Source organism: Pempheris klunzingeri, chromosome 9 (genome assembly GCF_042242105.1).
Source record: "Pempheris klunzingeri isolate RE-2024b chromosome 9, fPemKlu1.hap1, whole genome shotgun sequence".
Classification (NCBI taxonomy): Eukaryota; Metazoa; Chordata; class Actinopteri; order Acropomatiformes; family Pempheridae; genus Pempheris; species Pempheris klunzingeri.
Genome location: NC_092020.1, coordinates 14,562,083 through 14,586,152, shown reverse-complemented (window position 1 = coordinate 14,586,152; position 24,070 = coordinate 14,562,083). Strand labels below are relative to the sequence as shown.

The 24,070-nt window shown below is 40.2% G+C and overlaps 1 protein-coding gene across 1 annotated transcript in view; it reads right to left on the bottom strand.

Moving 5' to 3' along the window:
* Positions 1-10,718: 10,718 nt before the first annotated feature.
* LOC139206781 (neuronal acetylcholine receptor subunit alpha-7-like) overlaps positions 10,719-24,070 on the bottom strand; it is a 34,223-nt gene continuing 20,871 nt past the window's right edge. Inside the window, exons 5-9 of the mRNA XM_070836371.1 lie at positions 16,829-17,076; positions 15,723-15,917; positions 14,193-14,279; positions 11,602-11,711; positions 10,719-11,499 (exon numbers count right to left, since the gene is read on the bottom strand). Coding sequence (XP_070692472.1) covers positions 10,876-11,499; positions 11,602-11,711; positions 14,193-14,279; positions 15,723-15,917; positions 16,829-17,076 — 1,264 coding nt within the window. The 3' untranslated portion in view covers positions 10,719-10,875. The remainder of the gene's footprint in view (positions 11,500-11,601; positions 11,712-14,192; positions 14,280-15,722; positions 15,918-16,828; positions 17,077-24,070) is intronic.

The window sequence follows — 24,070 nt, the reverse complement described above, 5'->3', positions numbered from 1 at the left end:
CACATAATTATAAAATAACAGGAAATAATAAGATGTGACTGACAAACACATTATATCAAGAGTTCTATTTTAGGATGGCTTTTTCCTTAAACTGAGATGCTCTATTTACACGCGAGGGATGCTCTCGCACTTTGTGACTCATTGAAGAGAATGCAGACAGGCATAAGGGTGGAATCTAAATCAAGCAAGCACATATGGGACATTAGCAAATGGAGAGACACAAAGATGAGACCATTAACTTCTCTGTTAAGAATGTGCATAAGCATGCATGTGTGCAAGTCTGCATATGCACATACTGTTGCGATTATGTGTGTCCCCAGTGATTTACATTCTCCAGCAAAGTGTGTGTGTGTGTGTGTGTGAGAGAGTGCGTGTTCTGTGAGCATTTGCAGCTGAGGTCATTTGCATTAATTTGGTTTGATGGAATTTCACATGTAACTGAGCGGCTATCTGTCCCTTTTTTTCTCTACAGACTTTACATCTGAGATAGAACATGCAATCAGTCACACAGTTTTGATACAGAGGACGAGTTGCAATGAAGCAACACATCTTTGAAAAGAGGCAGTCATTGTAAACCAGTATACCACTTTCTGGTGAATATGCATGGCAGAGGGAAACATTGTAGGCACTGGGATCATGTCATTTTTGGATGGCTATACGGTTAAGTTGCAACAATACGTTGATTAAAACCATCCATAATAAATGTTAGATTTTCATGTCTACGAAATTTATTTTGGGACAGGGGCATGAGTTATGCTTTTTATGGACAGAGACAGAGAGCCCACAGCCATGTTAGCAGCTCTGTGAGGCTGTACTAGTTTTGAGCTAAAACTAACATCTGCATGTGAAAATGTTCTCAGGTGACAATGAGTTGTAGTTGACAGATTGAGGAAATACAGGTACAAAAGAGAAGTAAATTTGCAGATCCTAAATCTGATCAGGGTGCTGGTAGACCTGCCATAGCAGCTGTCAGATAGAGCATCATGATGATAAAAGTAACACTGATTCACAGAAAAAGTTGCAGCAGCAGCCAATGGGACTCTAAATAGCAGCCAATGAGAGGATGAACTAGTTACATGCTTGATATCTGTCAATAGAAGAGGTAAACTCAGTGTTAAAGATATCCTCCTCTACTGATCATCCTGACAACACTGATGCAAATACAGATACACTGTATCTCCATGTGGCTGAAGCTCTTTTATGACCTTTCAATCAACCAGTTTGAGAAGTGTTTCAGATTAGACTGTTCCAGACTGATAATCCAAATGCACATCCACTCAGATTACTTCATGCCTGCGGATTATGGGTCATGCATCATCTCATATTTGCTGCTGAAAGAGAGAGAGAGAGATTCATTCTAGCACTATTTCTGTTTGTGTATCCTTGTTTGTTTTCTAGGTATTTGGGAAATGTAGTGTATACTTTCTTTCCACTTTTTTGTCTGTCTGTGAACACTGTATGTTCATCACGTCCCTTGCTTTTTCTTTTTCTTTTTTTTAAAAGAATATTTTATTTTAAAATGACAGAGCAGTTCAGGTCCTGTCAAAAAAAACTGGAGCCTGTCCTCTGAGCACCTGAGCACACTGGAACAAATGGCTTCAATTTTAAATAGAAGATTGTTTAATCACTGTGATGTGATTGGTTTTGGCATCATTCCCAGCCTAAAGTCCAAAGGCGTCCTTCTTTTTTTTTTTTCTCTGTTTCCACAGTGTTTAGGTTTCAGATTATGCTTGAATTTAGGTTGTAATACTCTTAATAACTATTTCAGGGGTCTGCTTTCACTGTGGTTGTCCTTGAAACTTGGCAAGATCATCACTTGGCAGACTCTGTTGTACGTATTCGCAATTGCTGTGCTCATTTGTTTGTGTGTGCCATGAATATGAATATTATTTGACTCATTTAATTGCTGCCATATCTCTTTAGGGGGATTTACACGTCACTTACTGAAAAAAAATTCACGTTTTGGTTCCAGACTGCAAGACTGCAGACAGAGCCAACCAAACTGTTATCCAGACCTCTGGCCCACGGAGACGAGGAAAGGCTCTGCTCTGTCAGGAAAACAATGAGGGAAGTGAGAGGAGACTGATGGTCCAGCCAACCCTGCTGTTGCTCTCTCATTTGGCCATGCATCACATTAGCATTCAGGCTGTTCTTTCCCCCCCCCCCCCCACGGAAATGAATCAAAGCTTATTACAGTGATGAAAGTGTCATGACAAAATTGATTAAATAATGCCTTAATGAATTACTGAAATGGAATAACATGGCAAAGAAAATAGAAAAAAAAAATGGAAATGATAAGAGAAGAAAACACAGCAAGACAGAAGTAGAGACAAAAGACAGCGTCAAATAAACAAGAAGAAGAAAAAAAACAGGGCATACACGACAGTGCAGAACCTTTAGCATGTTCGTCGACTTAGTTTAGCGTGTTATCCTCTGGGCACCATGAATGTCTGTACAAAATGTTATTTGTGCAGACATTTTAATTTTATCAATTCAATAGTTGTTTAGCAACTTCAGTCTGAATCAAAGTGGTGTACTGACCAACCGACCAACAGACTGACATTGCCGTCCACAGAACCACACCACTAGCATGGCTAAACAGCAAAGCAAAGCAAATGAGCAACAGCAAAACAGAATGCAATAAGAACAGAGAGTGATCTAACCACTAAGTCACCGTTTGGAGTTGGGCGGTGTGTGAAGGTGCGAGACTGTTTGGACCTGAGGACTAGACAGGTGGCTGGGCAACTTACAGGGCCAGAAGGGGAGAGATGATCATCTGGTGTGGCGGCAGCATCCAGCAGGGTTGTCTCTCAACTGCAATCCCCAGGGGATTGTGAGAGTGGTGGATATATTGGGACTGTAATGAGAAAACGTGCAGAGGGAACAAGAGAGGAGGTAAATGCTGGGGGGTGATGTCCGGTGGCTTTGCTCCAGAGAAGAAGTGTTTCTGTGGGTGTTGGGGAGGGAATGTCATTTGGCCGTCGAGACCCACCAATCAACCACAAACGCACACAGAATTCCCTGCAGCACACATGAACCCATTGCAAGAGCTTCATTTTTCTTTTAACTAATAATGCTGGGCCAGCGGTTCAGCAGGCAGAGGTCATTGCCATATAGGATGGTAATAAGATTGAGCTTCAACCCATAACTTTTTCATGGCTTTCATTACTTTCCTCACTTCGCCCTATAGCTGCCATGACCTGTTTATGCTGTGGATTTCAAAATATTTTACTGACGTTATATCATCTACTGTAGTTGCATTATTAACCATCACAGATTAGGTCTTAATCTGTTCTCAGAGGAAGAGGAAAGGAAAGCATCTCTGTTTTGGTTCATAACTTTTTGATTCCCTGTGAAGTATACATCAGCTGCACGCTGAGCTCAGCAGTCTGACCGTTTGACACTCCCTGAACATGCAATCTGGTCTCGCTCAGGACCCCGCTGGGCACAGTGTGTGTGTGAATGTGCTTATGCTGATGGTGTACAAGCACGCTTGTGTTTATGTGTGGGTGGGTGTGGTTGGCAATGGCTGCTGCAATTTTGTACGTGTGTATGTGAGGCAATCCAGACACCCAGTCTTGCACTTTGGTCACCACCTAGACTCTATATCATCGAATCTGCACATCAGAGCCTCCCGTGGTTGGCCTGACATGAAACAACAACAACAATAACAAGTGCAACAACAACACTTGTTTACATGTTGTCATCTCAGAGGCATCTTGACTGTGGAGGTCTGGCTGAACAGTTCAAGCATTTGAAGATTAGCAGTGGAATGTGGCAGCTGAGCTGTTCTTCTTTCTCATAGGGAGTCCATTCGTAGGGATATCAGGCGGTGTTTATGAGATTGGAGTACATCTGTTCCAATGGTGTATTTTCCTCCAGAATATTATCTAATGATCGTAATGTAAGACATACAGTTGCATTTGAAATTATTCGACCCCCATTGCAAATTAGGTGTACGGGCAATATTTACTTAATTCTCTCATCTTATTCATATTTCTAACATGGAACCAAATGTCACTGTGAACAAACCTCTAGCCAGTCCGAGTGTTTGATGGGTTCTGTCTGAGGCACACCTGATGCAGTTAATGAGGCCCTTGATTGGTTGCATCAGACATTCTTGAGACAACACCTGATCTGCAAATGAGTCTCTTATGAGGGATTCTGTTCAGGGGGTTGAAAACTGCAGTCGTCATTAAAAGTGGCATATTGAGTTGAATTTGAAGAAACCACCTATAGTATTAGATGTGTTGAGCTATTATAGGACACAAGGAAGCTACTTGCACCTGATTACATAAGCATAAATTAAAGGATTTTCCACGAGGGTTTTCTGGATTTTGCCACATCTTTTTTCTTTTCTTTCAGGGCCTCAACCTGGCAAAGTATTTTACATTTATATATAATAAATTTTACATTTATAGCAGGCATACTACCACAACAATGACTTTATCAAAAAACAAACAAAATACCTCGTGCAATCCTACACGAGGTATTTTGCTTTTTTACAAATTGCTGTAAATTTACGGTGAAATTTCAACAGTAAGATCCTGTTATGTTTAAATACAGGGTTACCCTGTATAATAACAGTTTATAACATTATTTTACTGTATTATTACTTCAAGAAAAGAAAACAGTAATTTCTTGTATTTTTTGCAATGCATTTTGGGAACAAGAAGGTGAGAGAGCAGGAGACACGTTGGAGAGTGGAGTTTGAAGCCAAATTGTTATCTAGTTCCATCACCACAACAAACAGGTGAGTTTCTTACTGCTTTGCTAATTAGAACAGGCAAAAACCATCACTTACTTAAGTTGGAGTCATTTTTAAGATTAGCATTAGCTAGGCACACCGTGAGTAAATTCTTTGCTAGCTAACTAGCTAGCGCGATCTTAACAGTTGCTAAAGGGGAAAACCCCACAAAACATTTTCTTATAATTTCAAATGTTGGTAGAGGTTGTTATATGGGTATGCAATGCCTTGAGACATATTAATATTGGTTCAATTCACACCCTGGCTGGGCTTAGTAAATCAACTACAATATGGAATATCAAGAACATTAAACACATGTATATAATTACAGTATATGTTTTTCAACACCAACTCTGAACATACACTCTTGTTTTTCAGGCGGTTCATCGGGATCAACCCTGATCGGGGCACAAAGGCTGCAGGGGGCAAAGGGAAAGGCAAGAAGAGAGCTTCTCCCTCCTTCAGCCCTCCGGTCTCAAGTCTCCTGAAGAGACTGATGGATTTTGAGTGGGACTTCATATAGTCAGTTACACACATAGACACACATAGACATGCACACACACACGCAGACAAACAGACACACAGACACGCAGACACACAGACACACACTTAGTTGCTGCTGTTCTCAGTTCTCAAGCAACTTTTGTTATTTTAGTGTTTTAAGAAGAATTTAAGTTTTAAGTTATTCTCTATGTTATGAGAAAGTGTGTTAATCCTAAGAGCCACCAAACTCTTTTTGTTTAACCTTAAAAAGGTGACCTTTTTGCACAAGGCAGTGCAATACTTGTTCTTGTTCTTGTTGATACTTTGTTCAATTTCAATAAAGAGACATGGTTTGAGAAGACACTTTGAAGTTTTATTATTTGTCTTGGCATTTTAAGTTGCAGTTTCAAAGGCTATGTTTCTTTATCACATTAAAACATGGTGTTTATAACATGACGTGCAAGAAGTAATTTATCAAATCACTAGGTTTAGAAAAATAAATATATTGTCTATTTTGCTAGAAGGAAATGAATTAACAACAAGGTGTAGTATTTTGCTGAAATTCACAGTTAAAAGCTGCAAATATACGTCTTAAGAAAAAGTGTAAATAAACGGTAATAAACTGCTAATCTTTTCAACAGTACTTTCCTGTAAAGGTTTAAAATAACAGCTTTTTGCTGTATTTATACTAACAGTAGTTAACTGTAAATTTCAGCAACAGCAATATACCGTTAATTTTACAGTAATTTCCTGGCAACCCTACTGCCAGTTGTTAACCGTTTTTTAACAGGGGGAATTTCTAAGAGTGTATGAACTGCGTAGCTGTGTCAGTAACTTCAATAGTAACTGAAGTTGTAAATCCGTAATGTCAGAGTGCATTATCAAAGGTGAGAGAATAAAGAGCTAATGTTGGTGATTGACGTGATGTTTGTTTGGTGTAGTGCTGTCGGGTGTGTATATATCCCACATGCACATATTTAAGTCCTGTTCACTGAGCCTGTGTCTTCTCCTTCACCACTGTTGTGCTCTGATCCCTGAAGAAATTCTCACGCATATCTCAGTGGAATAGAACAGTGAACAGATTTAACTGTGATTTGACTTCTTTAACTTGAGTCACTGCTGTGTATTCCCCAAATTCCTGAATTATTACAAAGTTAAAACTGATTTAGAATATCCGACTTTCCCCTCCTGACAAACACGATGGTGTCAAGGTTTGCTACAGTCATACAAAATAAATGCGGTACATGCTTTTACATTCTGACTGCAATGCAGAATTTTGCTTTTTACAATAGCAGTTTGTTGATTAATGAAATCAACTTTTGCAAATCACTCTGTTAGGATTTTATTCGAGTTCAAATAAGGGTGCAAAATGTGGTTTCATTTTGAATAAATTACACAACTCTAGTTTATTGTGGTCTTCTTGTGGTTTGTATGTGTAAGTTGCATTGACCAAGTGATATACTGTTATCATATTGGAGGAGTAAGGGCCCAAACTGGCTCCATAAGCTCACACGCACACAATATATTTTTGACACCATAGGATCTTTAGGGTCAAAGATACCAATCAACCAACCAACCAATAGACCAACCAATATAATAACCAATATATTTTTCACTCAGAGTGCTGCCTCCCTCCTTGAGATGGGACATATGTCTTTCCATCTTGTTTTGTTCCATTGATGACAATGTTGGTGATTGACCATATTGGAGTTAACATACACTGAGCTATTTTTGATACATATTATTACCTCCACCAAGGAGCTAATTTTCCATTTCCATTTACCTTTACATCTGTTTTAATTGAAAGCAGATTTAAATAAAAAAAAAGATGGACAGTAAATTATGGCACCCACCATAGTGAAGATCCTCCACAAACAGATTCTAGGTCTCCAAACATTTTTTGTTAAAATAAGAGGTTTATGGAATTCTGCAGCTCTGGCCCAGTATCTTATACAGAGTTCATATACATATAGAGTTTGTTGTTCTACACACAAAACACACACGCTCAAAACCTCAAGGGTGTAGGTAAGGTAAGCAGAAGAAAACACAGGAGGGCCTGTCAGAGAGAGAGACTGCTTGTCCTTCAGCCAAAATGCCTTGAGAGCCCTCAGGCACCAGACACACACGCACACACACATGCACACACACGCACACACAAATACATGAACATATGGACTGCCAGAGTTCACTTTTGATCATGAATTTTCCATTTCTATGCTTAACGTATAATCTAGCCTTGAAGCTGGGATTCTCTGTTCATCCTCAGTTATGTAATCTTCTTTATGTGTGGCCTACTGACTGGTTGCTACCCTGCAGTCCAATCTCTCTCTCCCTGCCTCTCTTCCCATTGAAACAGACCATTTAAACTGCACACAGTTTCTGTTTCAAAATGATTTATTCCACACTGTTCATCTGAAGGAATGCATATTTGGTTTTTGTTCTTTACTATTTGCCATTGCTGTTGTCCGCCTCCTGAAATCTTTTACTTGTTTATTCCTTTTCTCTTTGACTTCTCAGTCACTCCAACATTGGAGTTATTTAGATAAATTACACACAATTAACGTATCTTCTCCACCGAAAATTCCACATCACCTCCCCTCTAAAACTGCAGAACTGGGTCAGACATTACAGTGCGTCTATCTACAGTGTGGAGTCAAAGCGGCATCCCTGTTTAATGGTGCAAATGCACTAGGAACTGTTGCATAACTAATGCATCCACTCATCTGTTTACGGCATGGTCAGTCTAAATCACAACTGGAACAACTATAACCTCTGTCTGATCATACAGTTTGATGTTTGATAGATCAATGTGTAGTTTCAGAATTTTCAGCCAAGTCTCTGTTTAAAAGGTTTGTTCAAACTGCTGCTCTGTCTATGAGCTCCAGTTCCTCCATCTGCCTCCGTCATGGACTGTTTCACTCATTTTTATTCCCTCTCCCCTTTAATAAATGATTAGAATACTGACACAGTGCAGGAGGCATAACTCAGCACTTAAGTGTTACACTCACACCAGCACAAACACGCACATACACATCAGGGAGCACCGACTGCATCATGATGGACTGACCGGTATTTTTCAGTCTTAACCTGTTGAAATGTTTATTCAGTATTTTCTAGGACTAATAAATTCTACTGCAAGTAAAGACTGAGTTTATAGATTGCACAGTGACATATCTCATGCCAAGTAAAAGACAGGATTCCTGTCTTGCTCAAATGGCTTTTTCAGGGTTTTTGATAGATCTCGATTAAAATGTGGGCACCGTCTTACTGATTGGAGTTCATCCACATAACATCAAACATTGAGAGGACGCCTTTGTTGGCCACACAAAAAAAGAAAACATGCCCCACATTCTTTATTTTGCATGCTGTTTTTGGCATATTTCAGCTAAGATTTCTGTCTGATTTCCTCTCCCATTCAATTTTTTATTTCCCTTCCTTATCTGAAACCAAAGATAATTCTACCACTAAGGAGACCAGAGCTTCAATGATATGAAGGGAATTTTCAAATATTTGTCTTGTCCAGATTCGGTTCTTTGACTGTTTGACCTGTCTAAAATTGTTGAGGCTCATGAAAATGACTCCTGGTTGAGCTGATGGCTTTTTTGCCCACCCATCAAAAGTAAAACACCCCGTCACATTAACATGACATCATAGGGAATATATCATAGTGATAAAAGATGGAGATAAAGAGTCCTCTGTGACATCTTCTTGCTCGCAGTAAAGCAACATCAACTGACTGAACTTGTAACTTGTGGATGTTTAATAGATTTGAAACTAGCTGCAAGTCTGTGGTTGATTTTAGTACAGAAAGCACAGGTTTCAGCTGTTATTGCTATCATTTTATGTTTGGGATAATTCTATGAATGCCACAACATAACACTGATTTTATTTTTTATCATCACAGTGAACCTATAAGGCTTAATCATTATTATACTTAATCGTATGTAGTCACTGTGTCAGTATATGTCAACCAAGCGCTCCCCTGCCTCCACGTTCTATCCCCACAGATGTATCCAGAGACTGTTATACTGAGAATAAATTAACTTTTATTGACATAGAGAGCAAAAGAAATCACACTTGGAATAACAGAAAGAGAAAAAGAGGCCATTGACAGTAGCTACGACAAAGAGGTGGAGGTGGGAGGTGGAACTTAACACATTAACAACTTTGTTTGTGTGAATCAGTCACTCGACTCCTCCTACAAAACACAGACAAAACTTACTGACACTGGGACCTTTTATAAATCTACAGTATATTCTCCAGTGATACAGTGGTCGATGGGGTTGTGACGTTTTCCTCTTGCTGCCGAGCCTCTGACCACTGTCTGTGTCATCAGAGGTTCAAACCGATCTTTGTCTTAAGTCAACATGAATGCACAGTTTAGTCCAACAAGTACAAACCTCCTTTTTAAGGTATATGAATATGAGTATTTTTACAGCAGTTAGACAACTGTTACATGACCCGTTTCCTACAGTTCACAGAGTTCACAGTTGTACACAGTTCAACATACAGTATTTGACTGCTCTTTATAGAAAGACACATTTGCATTTTGTATTACTGGTCAACACCAGTATAAACCAGTCAACACATTGCTGTTCGATACAATATACTGGATAATTCATCACTACACTGTCCCAAACTGTTATTATTACATTACAGATTCTACTGGCTAAATGAAACAGGCAAGGTAGAGTGGGAAGTGATCTTAAATAAGCATTCCAACTCTGATGAGAGAAGAAAATGTCTCTACACTTGTGTCAAAGCAATCACATTGTGGCCAGTGGTCTGTTGATCAAAGCAAAAGCAAAAACAGTAAAATTCACAGTGAAACATCTCATTTTAGTAACTAACCAAACATCATTACAGGGATGGTACACCATCAGAAAAGGTCTAACTTCCTTATTAAGAGTTCAGGAGGTGAACAGTTGGTGTATGAGTTTAGACTGAAGTAATATTTGTACATATATTTGTGTGGATTTGTACATACATGACAACAATAGTTGGATGATCGAAATGAACTAGTGAAGACACAGTGAGGTGGACTGTGGTAGTGTGTCACTGTACAGTAAATTAAGCTGCTTTTTAAACAAATACTGCAGACAAAACAATTATATTTACACTGTTTTCAGGATGATGACAATTATTATCTTCCTCTTATTGATATCTTACTCAATGTAAAAAGAAAATATATGCAGTGCTCTCCTCTACTGTCCGAGTGATCCCCAACCTTCTCCCATAGGCTCCCAAGTCTGCATTCTTCTAAATATAAGCAATTTCTCTGACATCAGGAAAGAGTGAGACAATGATTTTATGTTTCTTTTCTTAATTGAAAATGTGCTAATGCAACAGTAATTACAAAGTAAAGTCTTTGTAATTACTTGTTCATCAATTACAAATATTTTGTTTCCTCATTTGTTCAATTGTAGAGCTGCTCGGCTCTATTCACGTTCTTGAGTTTCCAGATATATCATAATTTGTCTCATAAAACACTGTGTGGCACGCTTCCTTTCTAAAGGGGTGCCCAGACTGTAGATTGAGGACCACATATGTAACTCTTCATCGTTTCCTCCCCCTATCCTTTTTATCTCTCTTCTTCATCCCTAATCTGCACTGTCTTTCTTCCCTCTCTCTGCTGCTGCAACAAGCTATGTGAAGTCTTTGGAAACAGCCTCTATGAAGTTGGGTGCTGACATGAGGATGGTGAAGGTGCAGATGATAGAGAAGAGAGAGAAGGCCACCAGGCACAGCCGGTCCACCACCGCCGCTGCAAACTTCCACTCGCTGCAGATGGCCTCAGCCTCGTCCTGGTCCCGGAACCGCTGGGCTATGTACGACACTTCCTCCAAGATGCGCTGGATCTCTGGTGGGGGAATGCCGACTCCCATCCCAGCTCCAACTCCCATCCCCAGGCTTCCAACACCACTGCCAACTCCCCCAGGTGGCTCAGTTTCATCACTGGGAGAACCGTGGGCACGTCCCCCTAGTGCTACCCCGGAGTCGCTAGAAGGCGGGCAGTGTGAGCTCTCTATGGGGTGGTAGCTGCCGAAGTACAGGCTCATGGAACCGTTGGAGGTGCCTGTAGGGCAAGGAGGGCAGGATGTCTGTGAGAGTGGCACAGTGAGGCTCGGCACAGTGCCCATCTCTATGGAGCTGGTGCTGGAGTGGTGCTGGGAAGCCTGACGGTACTTGTAACCGGGCCGCTTGCGCTCATCGCCAGGTTGTTTCATGCGGAGAAACCAGGCGCACCAATTCAACAGAACCACCCGAACCTGAAAGGAGAGAGTGTCAGTGGCATACACACACAGTGACAGCGTCATACAAACCCTGGCATTTGTGTTAAATGTTATCGATAAATAGTTTCAGTCACTCACCCACTTGGGCATCTTGCCTCCCTGAGGGTCATGATGGTGAAACTGCAGGACTATAACTGTCACCACAACAGACATTCCCACAATCATCATGGTGCTGGCAAAGTACTGGGCTGCAAGTACATAAAAAACATCAGCATTAACATGCTTTTAGTTTTTTGCTCAGAGATACTTTTCATTCACACTGCATGCACATTTACTGACAGGTAAAATATTAAGCTCGAACTCAATCCAGAAATAGGTTGATTTCACACTCTAACATTAAAGGAAAGCAAATCTGATCAATCTGTGCAATAACTTACATCGCCAAAGGGAAAAGATGAACACTTGCGCTCAAACAGGGGAAATAAAGTCTTGGCAAAAAAATGTGACAAAACAGAGAGTGGGGGTAAACAACCCAGAAACAATTGGGGGGGGGGGATGGAGAAGAAGAAAGAGAGTAAGAGAGAGGGAAAAAGAGAGAAAGATTAGTGCTGGTGGGATGTTTTCACCCACATGAGGTAAGAGAAGGGGAGCATGGACACACACACACACACACAGTATATCTGAGGGCCTGCCCTCCTTTCTCTTGTTTGCTAGTGACTGTGAAAAAAGAAGAGCCCACAGCTACACAGCCAAACACGACTACAGCTACTGCAGTGCCAGCAAAGTCAAACTTCATGTGACCTCTTGAGATCAGGGGTTATGACCTCATATTTTAGTATCATGGAGAGTTTAATTTCAGTTTCTTTACAAACCATAACAATTAAAAAACAAATATAATCACATATGAAATAATGTGACACCCTAATAAGCAATCTGGAGCTTGAGAATAGGGATCGGGACACTAGACAGACATTTATTATTTATATTCAAGAATTTATTTTACTAACACATTTTAAGAAAGGTGCATATATTTCACAATAACATTTACGACCTACAAAATAACCAAGACTAACCAAAGACCCTATACCACTAAAAACTAGACCTAAAACCTAAACCTAAGATACTGCTAGTTGGTCCCAAGACATTTCTCCATTAACAAAGATGGAAGGAAACAGGGAGGGGTTGTTAAGAAAGAGGAGTAGATCAAAAGAGAGGTAAAGCAGAAGATAAATCAAAGAAGTGTGAAGAGAGATGACGGAAAAAATAAGGGCCTGGACACAGAAAATTGTGTGAAAGGATGTGTTAATGTGAGGTGGAAGGACATTTGCTGTATCGTGACAGCTTTATGGTCAATAACTAATCACTTTGGTTTTCTTTATGTAAGAAGGGCAAGAGGAAGACTGATATGATGTAAAATAATTCAAAACGTATTTTGCAGGGCCTTCAGTCATGAACCACACGGTTGACCTAACTAATTTAAAAATGAATTTGAACCAAACAGGAATTAAAATGAACTGAGCTAAATTGTCTTGAAACAGATAAGACAGGTTCAACTAAATTAGCTCAAATGCAATAAACACGCTGTGCTTATCTGGTGATTAAGGGCTGATGATAAAAGACATATGACCTGGTTGTGGAAGCAGTGTTGAACACTTGATTTACATATTTACAGTTGAGTGCAAACAGCTACAATAACTCTTATCCACATTCAGTCACTGTGTTGTAAAGAGGCATGAGTCATTTTAACAAGGCTATTAAAAGAGTCCCAGTTGGCCTTGTGCTGAGGTCATGGGGAATGAAAAATAACAGATTAATCACTCTATTGATGAAGTATCTATCAAGATTCAGCATGACCAAACACTACTTACATCAATACTCACACTATGTATTGTAGATATGTACAATATATTTTCTTTGACACATGATATACAGGACTGCAGCTATAATTCAAAGCATGCAAACACACTCTCACACACACACACACACACACAAGACAAAATAACACATTTCCTCTTGGCGTGGTGAGTTCTCACTGATGACAGCTGAATTAGGAGTTTAGCCCCAAAGGTTACCCGTCTTTTCCCCTCTCTCTTGGCCTCTTCCGCCCCTCATCCATTATTTCTCCCTCTACTCTCTTTTCCTTTCTTGCCTCCCAATTGGAAAATCATATCCTCTTAATGTTGCTGACAGCTTTAGTTCTGGCCACCCAATTTACTCTACACACCGTCCAGGGGCACAGTGAGTGATGGATAGATGCCTTTAGGCTACATAATCCTAAGCACAGCCACATACCAACATGGGCTTTCTTCCATTATTTTTTCAGGAGACCATATAGAGTATATGGAGAGGCCAGGCAATTGCCTATATTGAAAACACTCAATAAGTAATGCATGTTTTATATTACTGGTGTTTACTGGAAGTGCATGACATTTAAAGAGGGACAGTTAAGTTGTTACGGTGGACCAGTCAGCAATGTCTGAATGTCTGCGTGTTCTGAATCAATCATCACTAAGAAACAGTTTTTCTTCTGTTTAGTGAAGCTTTTGGCAAGAGGTAAACATGCACAACCAGCAATGCAGCACCATGTAGAGGTCTGGTGGGATATACTGTTTCTGTTTAAGAATTAATGTCTGGAAAACTTTTCTATCTGTAACGATGACTTTCCTACTTAAGCATGTCAGTGTTGCACTTGTTGCATATCAACGCATACAAACATGAACGTGACCCACCGATGAGAGGAACGGAGTCGGACGTGGCAGGCATGATCTCAGCTACCAGGAGCATGAAGACAGTTAGCGAAAGAAGCACAGTGATGCCTTGACACAGAGATCGGTAGAGACACACACACACGGGGAGAGAGAGAGAGAGATAAAATGAGCAAATACATATCAGGGTCATTGGTGTGTGAAATTCCTGTAATTACTTATGTATGTAATCAGTTATGTTCTTGTGACTACAACCATTTATCAGCTGCTGGCTCCTGTGACGTGTTCAAGGTAGGTTACAGCTCCAGAAATCCCTCAAACACTCTGACTTTGTAACAGGTGACTGCTCGTCCAGAGACAGCTATTCATCAAAACTCACTGGCACTGATAGAAATCCAAAATGGATTTAGTGGTAAGTCTCGTATTTTGATATTCAGTTATTCCAAGGTGACTGCACGTATTCATGGTTTGCTGTCACTATTCATAAGGTCATGTTTGTAGACAAATATGCATATACAAATATGTGTGCTTTAATGTCTTTATGTAGCGGTGTACGTGTCACCATCTGCACTGCTCTCCCTCCCTGCTTACAGACTTTTCCCCAACTACCCAGACCTGCCATTCTCCATCTGCCCTTGGCCTTTTCATTCTTTCCTCATCACCTGACTGCCCCACCCATCCACACACCTGTTCCCACTTCTCATCAGCACTGCAGTCACTCGAGCTTCCCCGCCCATCTCTCCACCTTATTCCCTAATCAGCCTCCATTTCACACATCAGTTCACTTCCTTTGTTCCCCGTCAGATTGCTGTTCATGGTACCATGTGCTTTGTGTCTTGGCTTGCTAGCATTTACATTCGTATTCTGTTATATGTTGGACCCAAGATGTGCTATCTGCCTGCTTTGGTCTTTGCCTCATGTTTTTTTAAGGATTTAGGATTTCTGCCTGTCTCACCACCCCATGAGCTTTTTTGTACTTCTCTTTTGTGTTAAAATCATTGAACTGCATCCACGCTGCCTCTGTTGTCTGCATTTGGGTCCCCTCCTCTGGATTCCTGCTACCCTGGGCCTGTATTTGTATAAACCTCAACATTTTCACACAATTCTGTGGATGTGTTTGAAAACCTTGTTACTCCAAGATGAGATTGCTTTTTCTTTACTTACTGTATTTCATCAATAAATCAATGAGACATTTTCAGAATATTTGGCTAAACAAAGTCATTTCAGGGGCGGCTGTGGTAGAGTGGGTCGTCCCTCAATCTGAAGGTCGGAGGTTCGATCCCCAGCTCCTATGGGTCAACATGTCGAAGTGTCCTTGGGCAAGACACTGAACCCCAACTTGCTCCTGAAGCATGGCAAGTATGAAAGAATAGTCTCCTCCAAATTACATTCTTCCTGTATGAATGATGTGTGAATGGGTGAATGAGGACGTCATGTAAAGCGCTTTTAGTAGTTGAAATAACTAGAAAGGCACTATACAAATACAGACCATTTACCATTTCAGTAGTCATTTCATCTCAAGAATGTGTGTTTATGTGTTTAAGCCCTCCTCACCTAGAGAAATCTTTTCTCCAGAGTCTGCAGGTAGCAAGAATACCAGCAGAGCCAAGCCGGAGATCAGCACACAGGGGATGAGCAAATTGAGGCCATAATATAGCGTCCTGCGGCGCATTGTGACAGTGAATGTCACATCAGGGTAGGGCTCCTTACAGCACTCGTAGTACAGCTCATTGCGCTTGGCTGGGACACCTAAAACAAGCACACACATACAGGTCAGGTAGATTTGAACAGATTTGATTCAAACTTCAGATTTTAATAGCTTTTACTGTGTGAGAACCATCAAAGCAATCACTGTAATTAACTAATGATTCTATCTCTCCATGTAGCCTTCATAAATATATGAAGAGAAGAATGGAAAGATTGAAGATGTGTCTAAATATTTCATGGAAAAAACAATTCCAGGATTCACACAAACTGGATTTTTATTTCCTCTACCCTGACACGTGCCATTGGAGTGAATGTGAGTCAGACCAGGCCTGGAACTTTGCTCTGCCTTTATGTCAAGTAAAAATGTCAAGCAAGTCAAAAAGAGAAGAGGAAAGAAAAGAGCTGAATCATTTGGGATTTTTGATAATTAAACAATCTCACCTTGAACTCCAACTCTGGGAATCCGGTGTGCTGTTCTCACATATGGCCTGGCTACACACCCTCCAATGTGTCAAACATTCCTATTGTATGCCATATGGCGCTGTCTGACACCCACTTCCAGCTAACCATTACCCTGGGAGCACAGGCATTGGGATCTGCTGCTGCTCTGATATTATATCCAATATCCGATATTATAAGGGAGCAGCACAAAGGCAGAGAGTGTTTGTTAGTTATGTCTGAATATTCAGCTTTGTCAAATATTTTAAAATAATGGAAAATATTGACTTAGGGAAACTTGAGATGGATTATTCACTTCCTTGCATAAACTGACTGCTGAACAGATTGTTGAGCAGCATTTTGTTTTACCCCAATAAAAGAATTATGTTATAAGTTTGTTTTCATCACATCTTAGGACGGAGAAATCTTAGGACGCAGCCACAGAAAAGGGTTATATATTCAAAATATATTTGTTGAATTATAGAATTACTCTGGATTCACAGAGAGTCTCTTACCCACAAGGTCCCACTCCCCGTTGGGTATGTAGGTGGATGTGTCCACATCCAGCATCTGGAGGTCCAGCAGCCAGCCGTTGTGCGTCCAGGATCCAAACTTCAAGTCACACTTTTGCACGTCAAAGGGGAACCAACGCACGTCGATGTAGCAGGTGCTCTTCAAGATGCCAGGGGGGATGTACTGGCAGTAACCTGACGCATTCACCAGCACGTTGGTGTGGAAGGTGGCGTCGAACCGCTCATCCGCACTAAGGAGACAAAGTGTATGTGTGCACTTTTAAAACATTTCATTATCTCGCTATGAGCTAAAGACCCATCTTGCTGATTGCTTGCTTAATTGATTTTGACAATGCTTGGATAAAACAGCAATTACTTCAAAATGGGCTATTTCATTTTGACTGAGGAGGAGTCACGATAAAATAATCTTGTGAATTAATGTAGTCTGTGATAAAAGAAGTCGCAGGAGGGAAACTTTGTTGATAAGTTAGATTGATAAGGCTTTAATTTGAAGAACGGTAATAGAATTGCATTTTTAAACCTGCAATAACACGTTTTGAACACAATATTGGCATATAATCTCCTTTTAAGCTGATTTGGCAAAACATGTTAGCAAGCAGTTGCTTATTTGCACATCCAGTAGTTACAGAGTAACATTAGTGTTTCATTTCAGTCTTTGTGTCCACGTGATGAATGTGCTGTCCCGTCCAATATGCTCTTTTAGCTCCGTTTTTGATCTCCACCGACTCCTGAGACAAACATGAGGCTCTTTTGCTGCTGCATGCTCCACTATGTTCACCAGCTGGTCATAAACCTGCTGTTTGGTGCTAAGCAGACAACAACGTGATGAGAGCTGTGAACCAACATGGTAACGTTGCAGACATGAGCAGCTAAATGATGAGCTGACACGTTCCATAGAGCTCTGTAAGGCCGAGGAGATCTGCAGATTCATTGTAATAATTCTCTGTAGTTTTCATCAATATGAGGGATCCCTTTTACATTGTCACATTGTTTTCATATTGTCATTTCATTCGCTGTTACTATAAAATTATAGATTGTAGCCACTTTATGGTCAGTTGTTTCATACAAAAATAAAAACAAAGCCAATAAGTCAACCCATTAGGTCTTTCTATTCCTGTTTCAGTATGCCAATCTCTGTGCTATTCAGCCTAACCTGCTACAGTAGCGAGCAGTGAAGTGATACGTCTACTCAGACATCCTTCAACCTACATACACACAGTTAAAACCCAGGTGAAATCCATGGTGCAGTAAAAGTAAATATTCACTTCTATCACAATGCCACATATATTGTAACAGGAACAAAAACAGTGTCATGAGAAAACACCACTTCCTTCAAGGCTCTGCAACTCTCAAGCTGATGACATAAGGGCAGCCAGGTGATGCTTAAGCTAAGTTTCAAATATTTAAGGTTTGAGGTACATCTGCCAGACTCAAATAGCATCTAAAGTCAATCCATTGAACAAAGCACAATCTGCGTTCTCTGAAAGTCTTGGAGTACCAAACACTAGGATACCTCTGGGGAAAGATACAGCCTAGACACCTAACCTTAGATCTACTGCAAGAGTGTGGGGCGAAGTCTGAACTTTTACAGAATTTGGGTTGTGTCTTTTGTTTTGTTTCCTTGTGCAGTACAAGGCCAACATTGTGTTCACATAAAAACTGATTGATTGTCCACAATATAGCAACAAGCTGGAGGAAAAATATCCCCTCTCCTCCTCCTCATTGCTACTTTTTATTATAACCTGCAGGCAGCTAAAACAAGAGTTGTAGTCAGCTTTGACCAGAGTTAATTACACAAACCTGAAAAACTATGAAAGCAAAATATAGAAAATACAATTTGTTGTTGTGTTATTTTTGTTTTAGATTATCCTTTGTCCTCTTACAGAGAAGCTTGTGCTTTAATTGAGTGTCTTGGTTAAAATCTGGATTTGCATGCCCCCATTTACTGTTACATAACCAGTTTCTCTTGACAGTGCATTTTGAATTTTCTCTCCGTTTTTTCTCTCAATTTACTGATAGCAGATTTTTTTGTGGATTCTCACATGTTGACAGTCTGGAGGTAATTGAACAAAAACCATACACTGATATAAATATGGACAATGAGAATGAGACATGGACAGGACAAACTAATGAAAGTACAAATAAGTTATGATTTCAGTAGTTATAGGTCATTCTCATGCTGATCAAGGATTATTTTTTCTGATGAATTTAGATTTATTCAGTTATTTGATGCTATAAAAACGGTGTATGTCATGATACAAGTCATGATTAACAGCTGTGATTGACAGCTGCTCTCAGTGAAGTCGTTGTGGAGGCACCTTCGGACTTCTTTGTGGGAATTGTGCGTAGAGTGGGAAGAGAAGGAAGAGGAGATGTCACTTTAATTTTCACTTTCCAGAATTGTGATTGTCTGTTTCAAACCGACAAAATGAGTTGTTCTGCAGTAAACTGTGCAAACCAACCTGAGAAATTTGAGGGATGTTAAATCTGTGTTTTGATCAGCAGTTTTGAACAGAAAACGACTAAGTGAAGGTTCGTTCGTAAATGTTAGCTGTAGAGCAAAATGCCAACTCTACACAAACACTGCATAAAGAGACAGAGGAAAAAGCATAGACCGTTTTAAGCAGTCAGAACGAATAACAGTTTAAAGTGTAAAGTAGTGCAGAGCTTTTATTCATCACATGAAATGTCCGTAACATACACACACATTCCTATAAGCAAAGTCCTGCATTTCATCATTGTAGGCCACGCAAAAGCCCATTGTAGAGCTGACAGTCCTTTTCACGTTGCAGTCCACACCAACTCAGACCTCCAACCCTTACACTGAACTCTACATAAATATACAGTATAAAGACACACCCACACACACACACACACACACACTTATACATGCACACACAAATCAACACACACAATACAAACCCCAGCAAGAGAGATAACGCCAGTGTGTCTGAAACATCTTGGAGCTTCACTCAGCCCTGACAAAAGAGCATAGCGTGCATCTTAACAGAATTCATGGATGGGCCCATTATTTTTCCCTGCCTTTGCTCAGATTGACTGATTTACCTTTTTTTCTGGGGGTTAAGTGTTGCCATTTATTTCTCCTCTGTGTGTGGGTTGCTATCAGCTGTGGCTCAGGGTGTCGGGCCAAAGATGTGTGGGTTGGCCAAGGCGGAGCAATGCGATGAATTATTCAAGCTTTGGTCCTACTTTATCTGAAGGTGTGCGCTTTCCTGCAATCAGCGTTTACATATCACAGATGAGTATGTCCTGGACTCAGTGTGTGTAAGTGTGTGTGTATTAGAGTGCACACTGCACAGCTGTACAACAGTTTATGCAGAAAAGGAGAGATGTGCAGAACAATACGAGTTGTTACAATACTTTAGATCAAGTATATTAAGGCAGAAATGTGAAATAATGAGTGAGGCAAACTGTTTTCTACTTTATTGTTGCTTGCTTCAAGATAGAAACGTACTGGTGGCAAGTATGTCCTATGTCCTATGTGTTGCTATGTGTGTGCAAATTATCGAACATTTTGGAATGATGGACACAATGTACACATTTTAAGCATTAAGTATGTATGCAAATGGACAAGTGATAGCCCTGGGAGAAAGGGAAGTGGATGTACACACACATACACACTGGTGAAAGAGTACTGTGGACATGTGAGAGTGAGGCAAGATTGAAACAGAGACTGACCGACAATGACAATGGTGGCAGTGACAGGTTCCTGCACCATGGGACATGAGTCACCAGGCTTTCCTCTCACTCACTCAACACCTGCTGCTGTCCTCACACAGGAGTTCGAACACACACACCAATGAAAAAAAAAAAGGAAGCCACAAAAAACAGTGTTCCTGAGGCAGAAAGGGAGTCATGGGGAGGGTTAAATTAACAGCAGTGTTAAAAATATGTAGAATACCTTTTTTTTTTTACAGCAACATCGCAAGTGTATCTAAATCTATCATATCAGAAAGATTAGAATTAAAGAAAGCTAAAGAACATGTATTGCTTTAGAGAGAAACACCTTCCCAGTAGCTTTTAGCCATGCTCAACTGTGAGCTACATGCAGTCAGTGCCTACTCAGACTGCATTAACCTATCCATCCATGTGCAATATGTTTTATACCAGGAAATATAGCATTCAGCTAAAGAGCTTAAGGGGGTCCTAACGTTATGCTTTCTGTTTAACAGCCTCAAGGCTCTGTGGTTAACTAGCCGGTCAAGGAAGCTGCAGGAAAAAAAAAATCATATTTTTTGTAAATCTAAATGCTTTTTATTTAGTACAACGGAGCATAAATATGTTATTGACTATATGTAGAAACTCTAGTGTAACATGGGAGCTTTGTTACTGTTGGTTAGCACGGTTTCTGTAAGGCCTGATGAAATCTAAAAGCCTTGACTTTTTGGCTCCTGGGTGCTCAATTTTACAAGTAAGAATAATATCCATAGGACTCTCTCTGCATTTTAGTAGCTTTGTGGGCATACACGCAAACACAAATAGTGCAGGCTCTTACTAACCATGTGGCCAATTTGTTTCCAATTCAAACTGATTTTATAGAAAAATTTGACTTGATGAAAAATGTTTGTCGCACACATCTTTACAAACCAAAATGCACTTTTAAAACAGGCACATCAGTCCTAAAAACAGTGCAGAATTTCACAGTGATCACAGAAAAATCTGTCCATCATCCATTCATCTACAAAAACAAAACAAAACAAAAAACAAATCCCTCCAACTATCCATTTTTATTCCCCTTTCATCTTTATGGCCTGTCACAGTGCTCTGTCTGTGTGGTATATCTACCTTTCCCGTCGACAGAATTAGGATTCTGTCTGTGGTTTACCTGAGTTGGACGTCCTTCATGTGCCTCATCGATCCCCAGTCAAGTGAGACCATTGACTTTTCCCTCTAATGAGAGGAGGTCAACAGCTTACATAGCTGTTTCAGATCTGGACATTCTTTATACAAACACAATCACACACGCACGCGCACCAGTGTGTGCTCGTCTGACACACACATATATATGCATAAAAAGCAGCAACACACACACACACCGGCTGTTATGGCAGACAAGCTGGAGCCAGCATAAAGTTTACAGTCGGTTCTCACTAATAAAGTGGAAGAGCTTTATTGTAAACATGCATCTCAGTTAAGGACATGTGCACTTGTCCTTCTGTCACTGAATATTAAAAAAATCATTTTCTCTAAATACACTACACTACACTATGGCAGTTATCAATCGCAATATAAAATCTTAGCAAATATGGTGAATGTCTTCCCCAGGCAGTATGCATGGATGTGGTCAGGATGTTAAATCCATGACTCACAGTATAGATTATCCATGCGTGAAACATCATTGTGCGACACTGTGAGCAATGATCTGAAAATGTGAAAAGTAATATAACAGATTTCACACTAGGATAATATGAGCTGAATGACTCACCATAGACTATCTAACTCTTCTTTTCTTCTTTGCATATTGTGTTGGCATCTGACCTCTGCACTCCTAAACATCATTAACTTCATATTAAAACAACAGAAATAAATGAATGAATTTATGGGGAGCTCTCATCTGAGCAGCATGCTAATAAGCCTGAATGCATCTGCTATTCAACACGGTAAGACTAGCGTGTTATTGGCTGTGCGCTGATGGCCCACTGTGTAATGGCCTGTGTTGTGCCATTACTGTCTATAATTGTGTGACAGAGTCTCTGTGTGTGTGTGTGTGTGTGTGTGTGTGTGCGTGGTGGGCTGGTGAAGAGTGTGTTGCCTATATACCGTTATTTTCACGTGTCTGTTTGCAGCTTGTGTGCGTGGATATTTAGTTTGGATTAGTGAGCTGGGAGCTTAGAGGTGTGTGGTGTAATTAGTTAGGTTTGCATGTGTGTGTGTTTCCAGCAGCGATCCATATTATTGCTGAAAACTGTAAATTTTCATCTCTCCTCAGGGGGTATGTAAACCTTCAGCTCGACTGAATCTTTGCCCTCAGCTTCACTTCACTGTTCATCATTTCCAACTTCAATAACGTAAGCGATAGTATTAGGCTGAAAACCAGCAACATCAGCACTGTTTGTTTCAATCGCCCAAACTGAGATAAACATGTATGGTTGTTTTCAACAGGTTATGAGTACTTTTGTTTTTCCAACCCCGTCTTCTAAAAAATACGTTCATATACAATCAATTTCTATAGCAAATAGGAAACAGAAAGCTGACCACGAGTCATGAATAATGTTTTACAGTAATGTTTAGGAAGCTCAGAGGAATTGGTCAGGGAAAGGTGTAGTCTTGGTAAAATATGGAAAAAGGCAATCGTGATTTGAAGCACAATAAGGGATGCTGCATCTAAAAGCCACACTAGTGATGTGACTCTAAGGATGGAAATATAGGCCAATTTATCAAAATGTACTAACTTTTTGTGGAAAGCCATGAAATGACTTTGGTGATCCTCTAACTACAGAAAATACTTCAAATCTTCTGGGTACATTGGCACAAAATACAGATACGCAGGTTGCTCTCAGGATGAACTGAAATAACATTGGTGATCCCTTAATTCTTCTGCAAGCACCGTCATCAGATGACATTTTAATTAGTCCAATACTTTTTTTGACCAAATACCTGCAAAACTAATGGCAACTGCTTAGCTTTACTTTGTGTTTAGTGCTAAATAGAAAATATAGCATAGTGACAAGTTAAACTAAGATAGCAAACATGGTAAACATTGCGCCCCCTAAACATCAGCGTGTTACCATTGTCATTGTGAGGATGCAAGCATGCTGACGTTAGCATCCAGCTCACAGCACTGCTGTCGCTAAGTACAGCTCCACGGAGCAACTGGCATGGATGTAGACTCTTAGTCTTACTGAGTATTTTACCAAAATAACAAACTTTCCCCACACAAACCATTGTCTCCTGTCTCAGTCCTCTGTTTTGTACATACAACATTCCACTATGACATCCTCTCTATGACTTCTGTGCGGTATGCATTTCCCAGATTAGATATAATCTCTGATACATATTTGGCAAAGCAAATTAGTACCATTTGTAGAAAACAGAGTTGTTGTTTTCATGTGTGAACAGATTTGAGCTGGTAGCAGAGCAACACGCAGCACAGAAGGCAGTCGAGAAACTAGCAGAACGTAAAGAGGCAGACTGTGGGAAGAGGGAGAGACTAACATGCTGACACCTTGACAGACAGAGACAGGTAGATGGGATGATTTATAA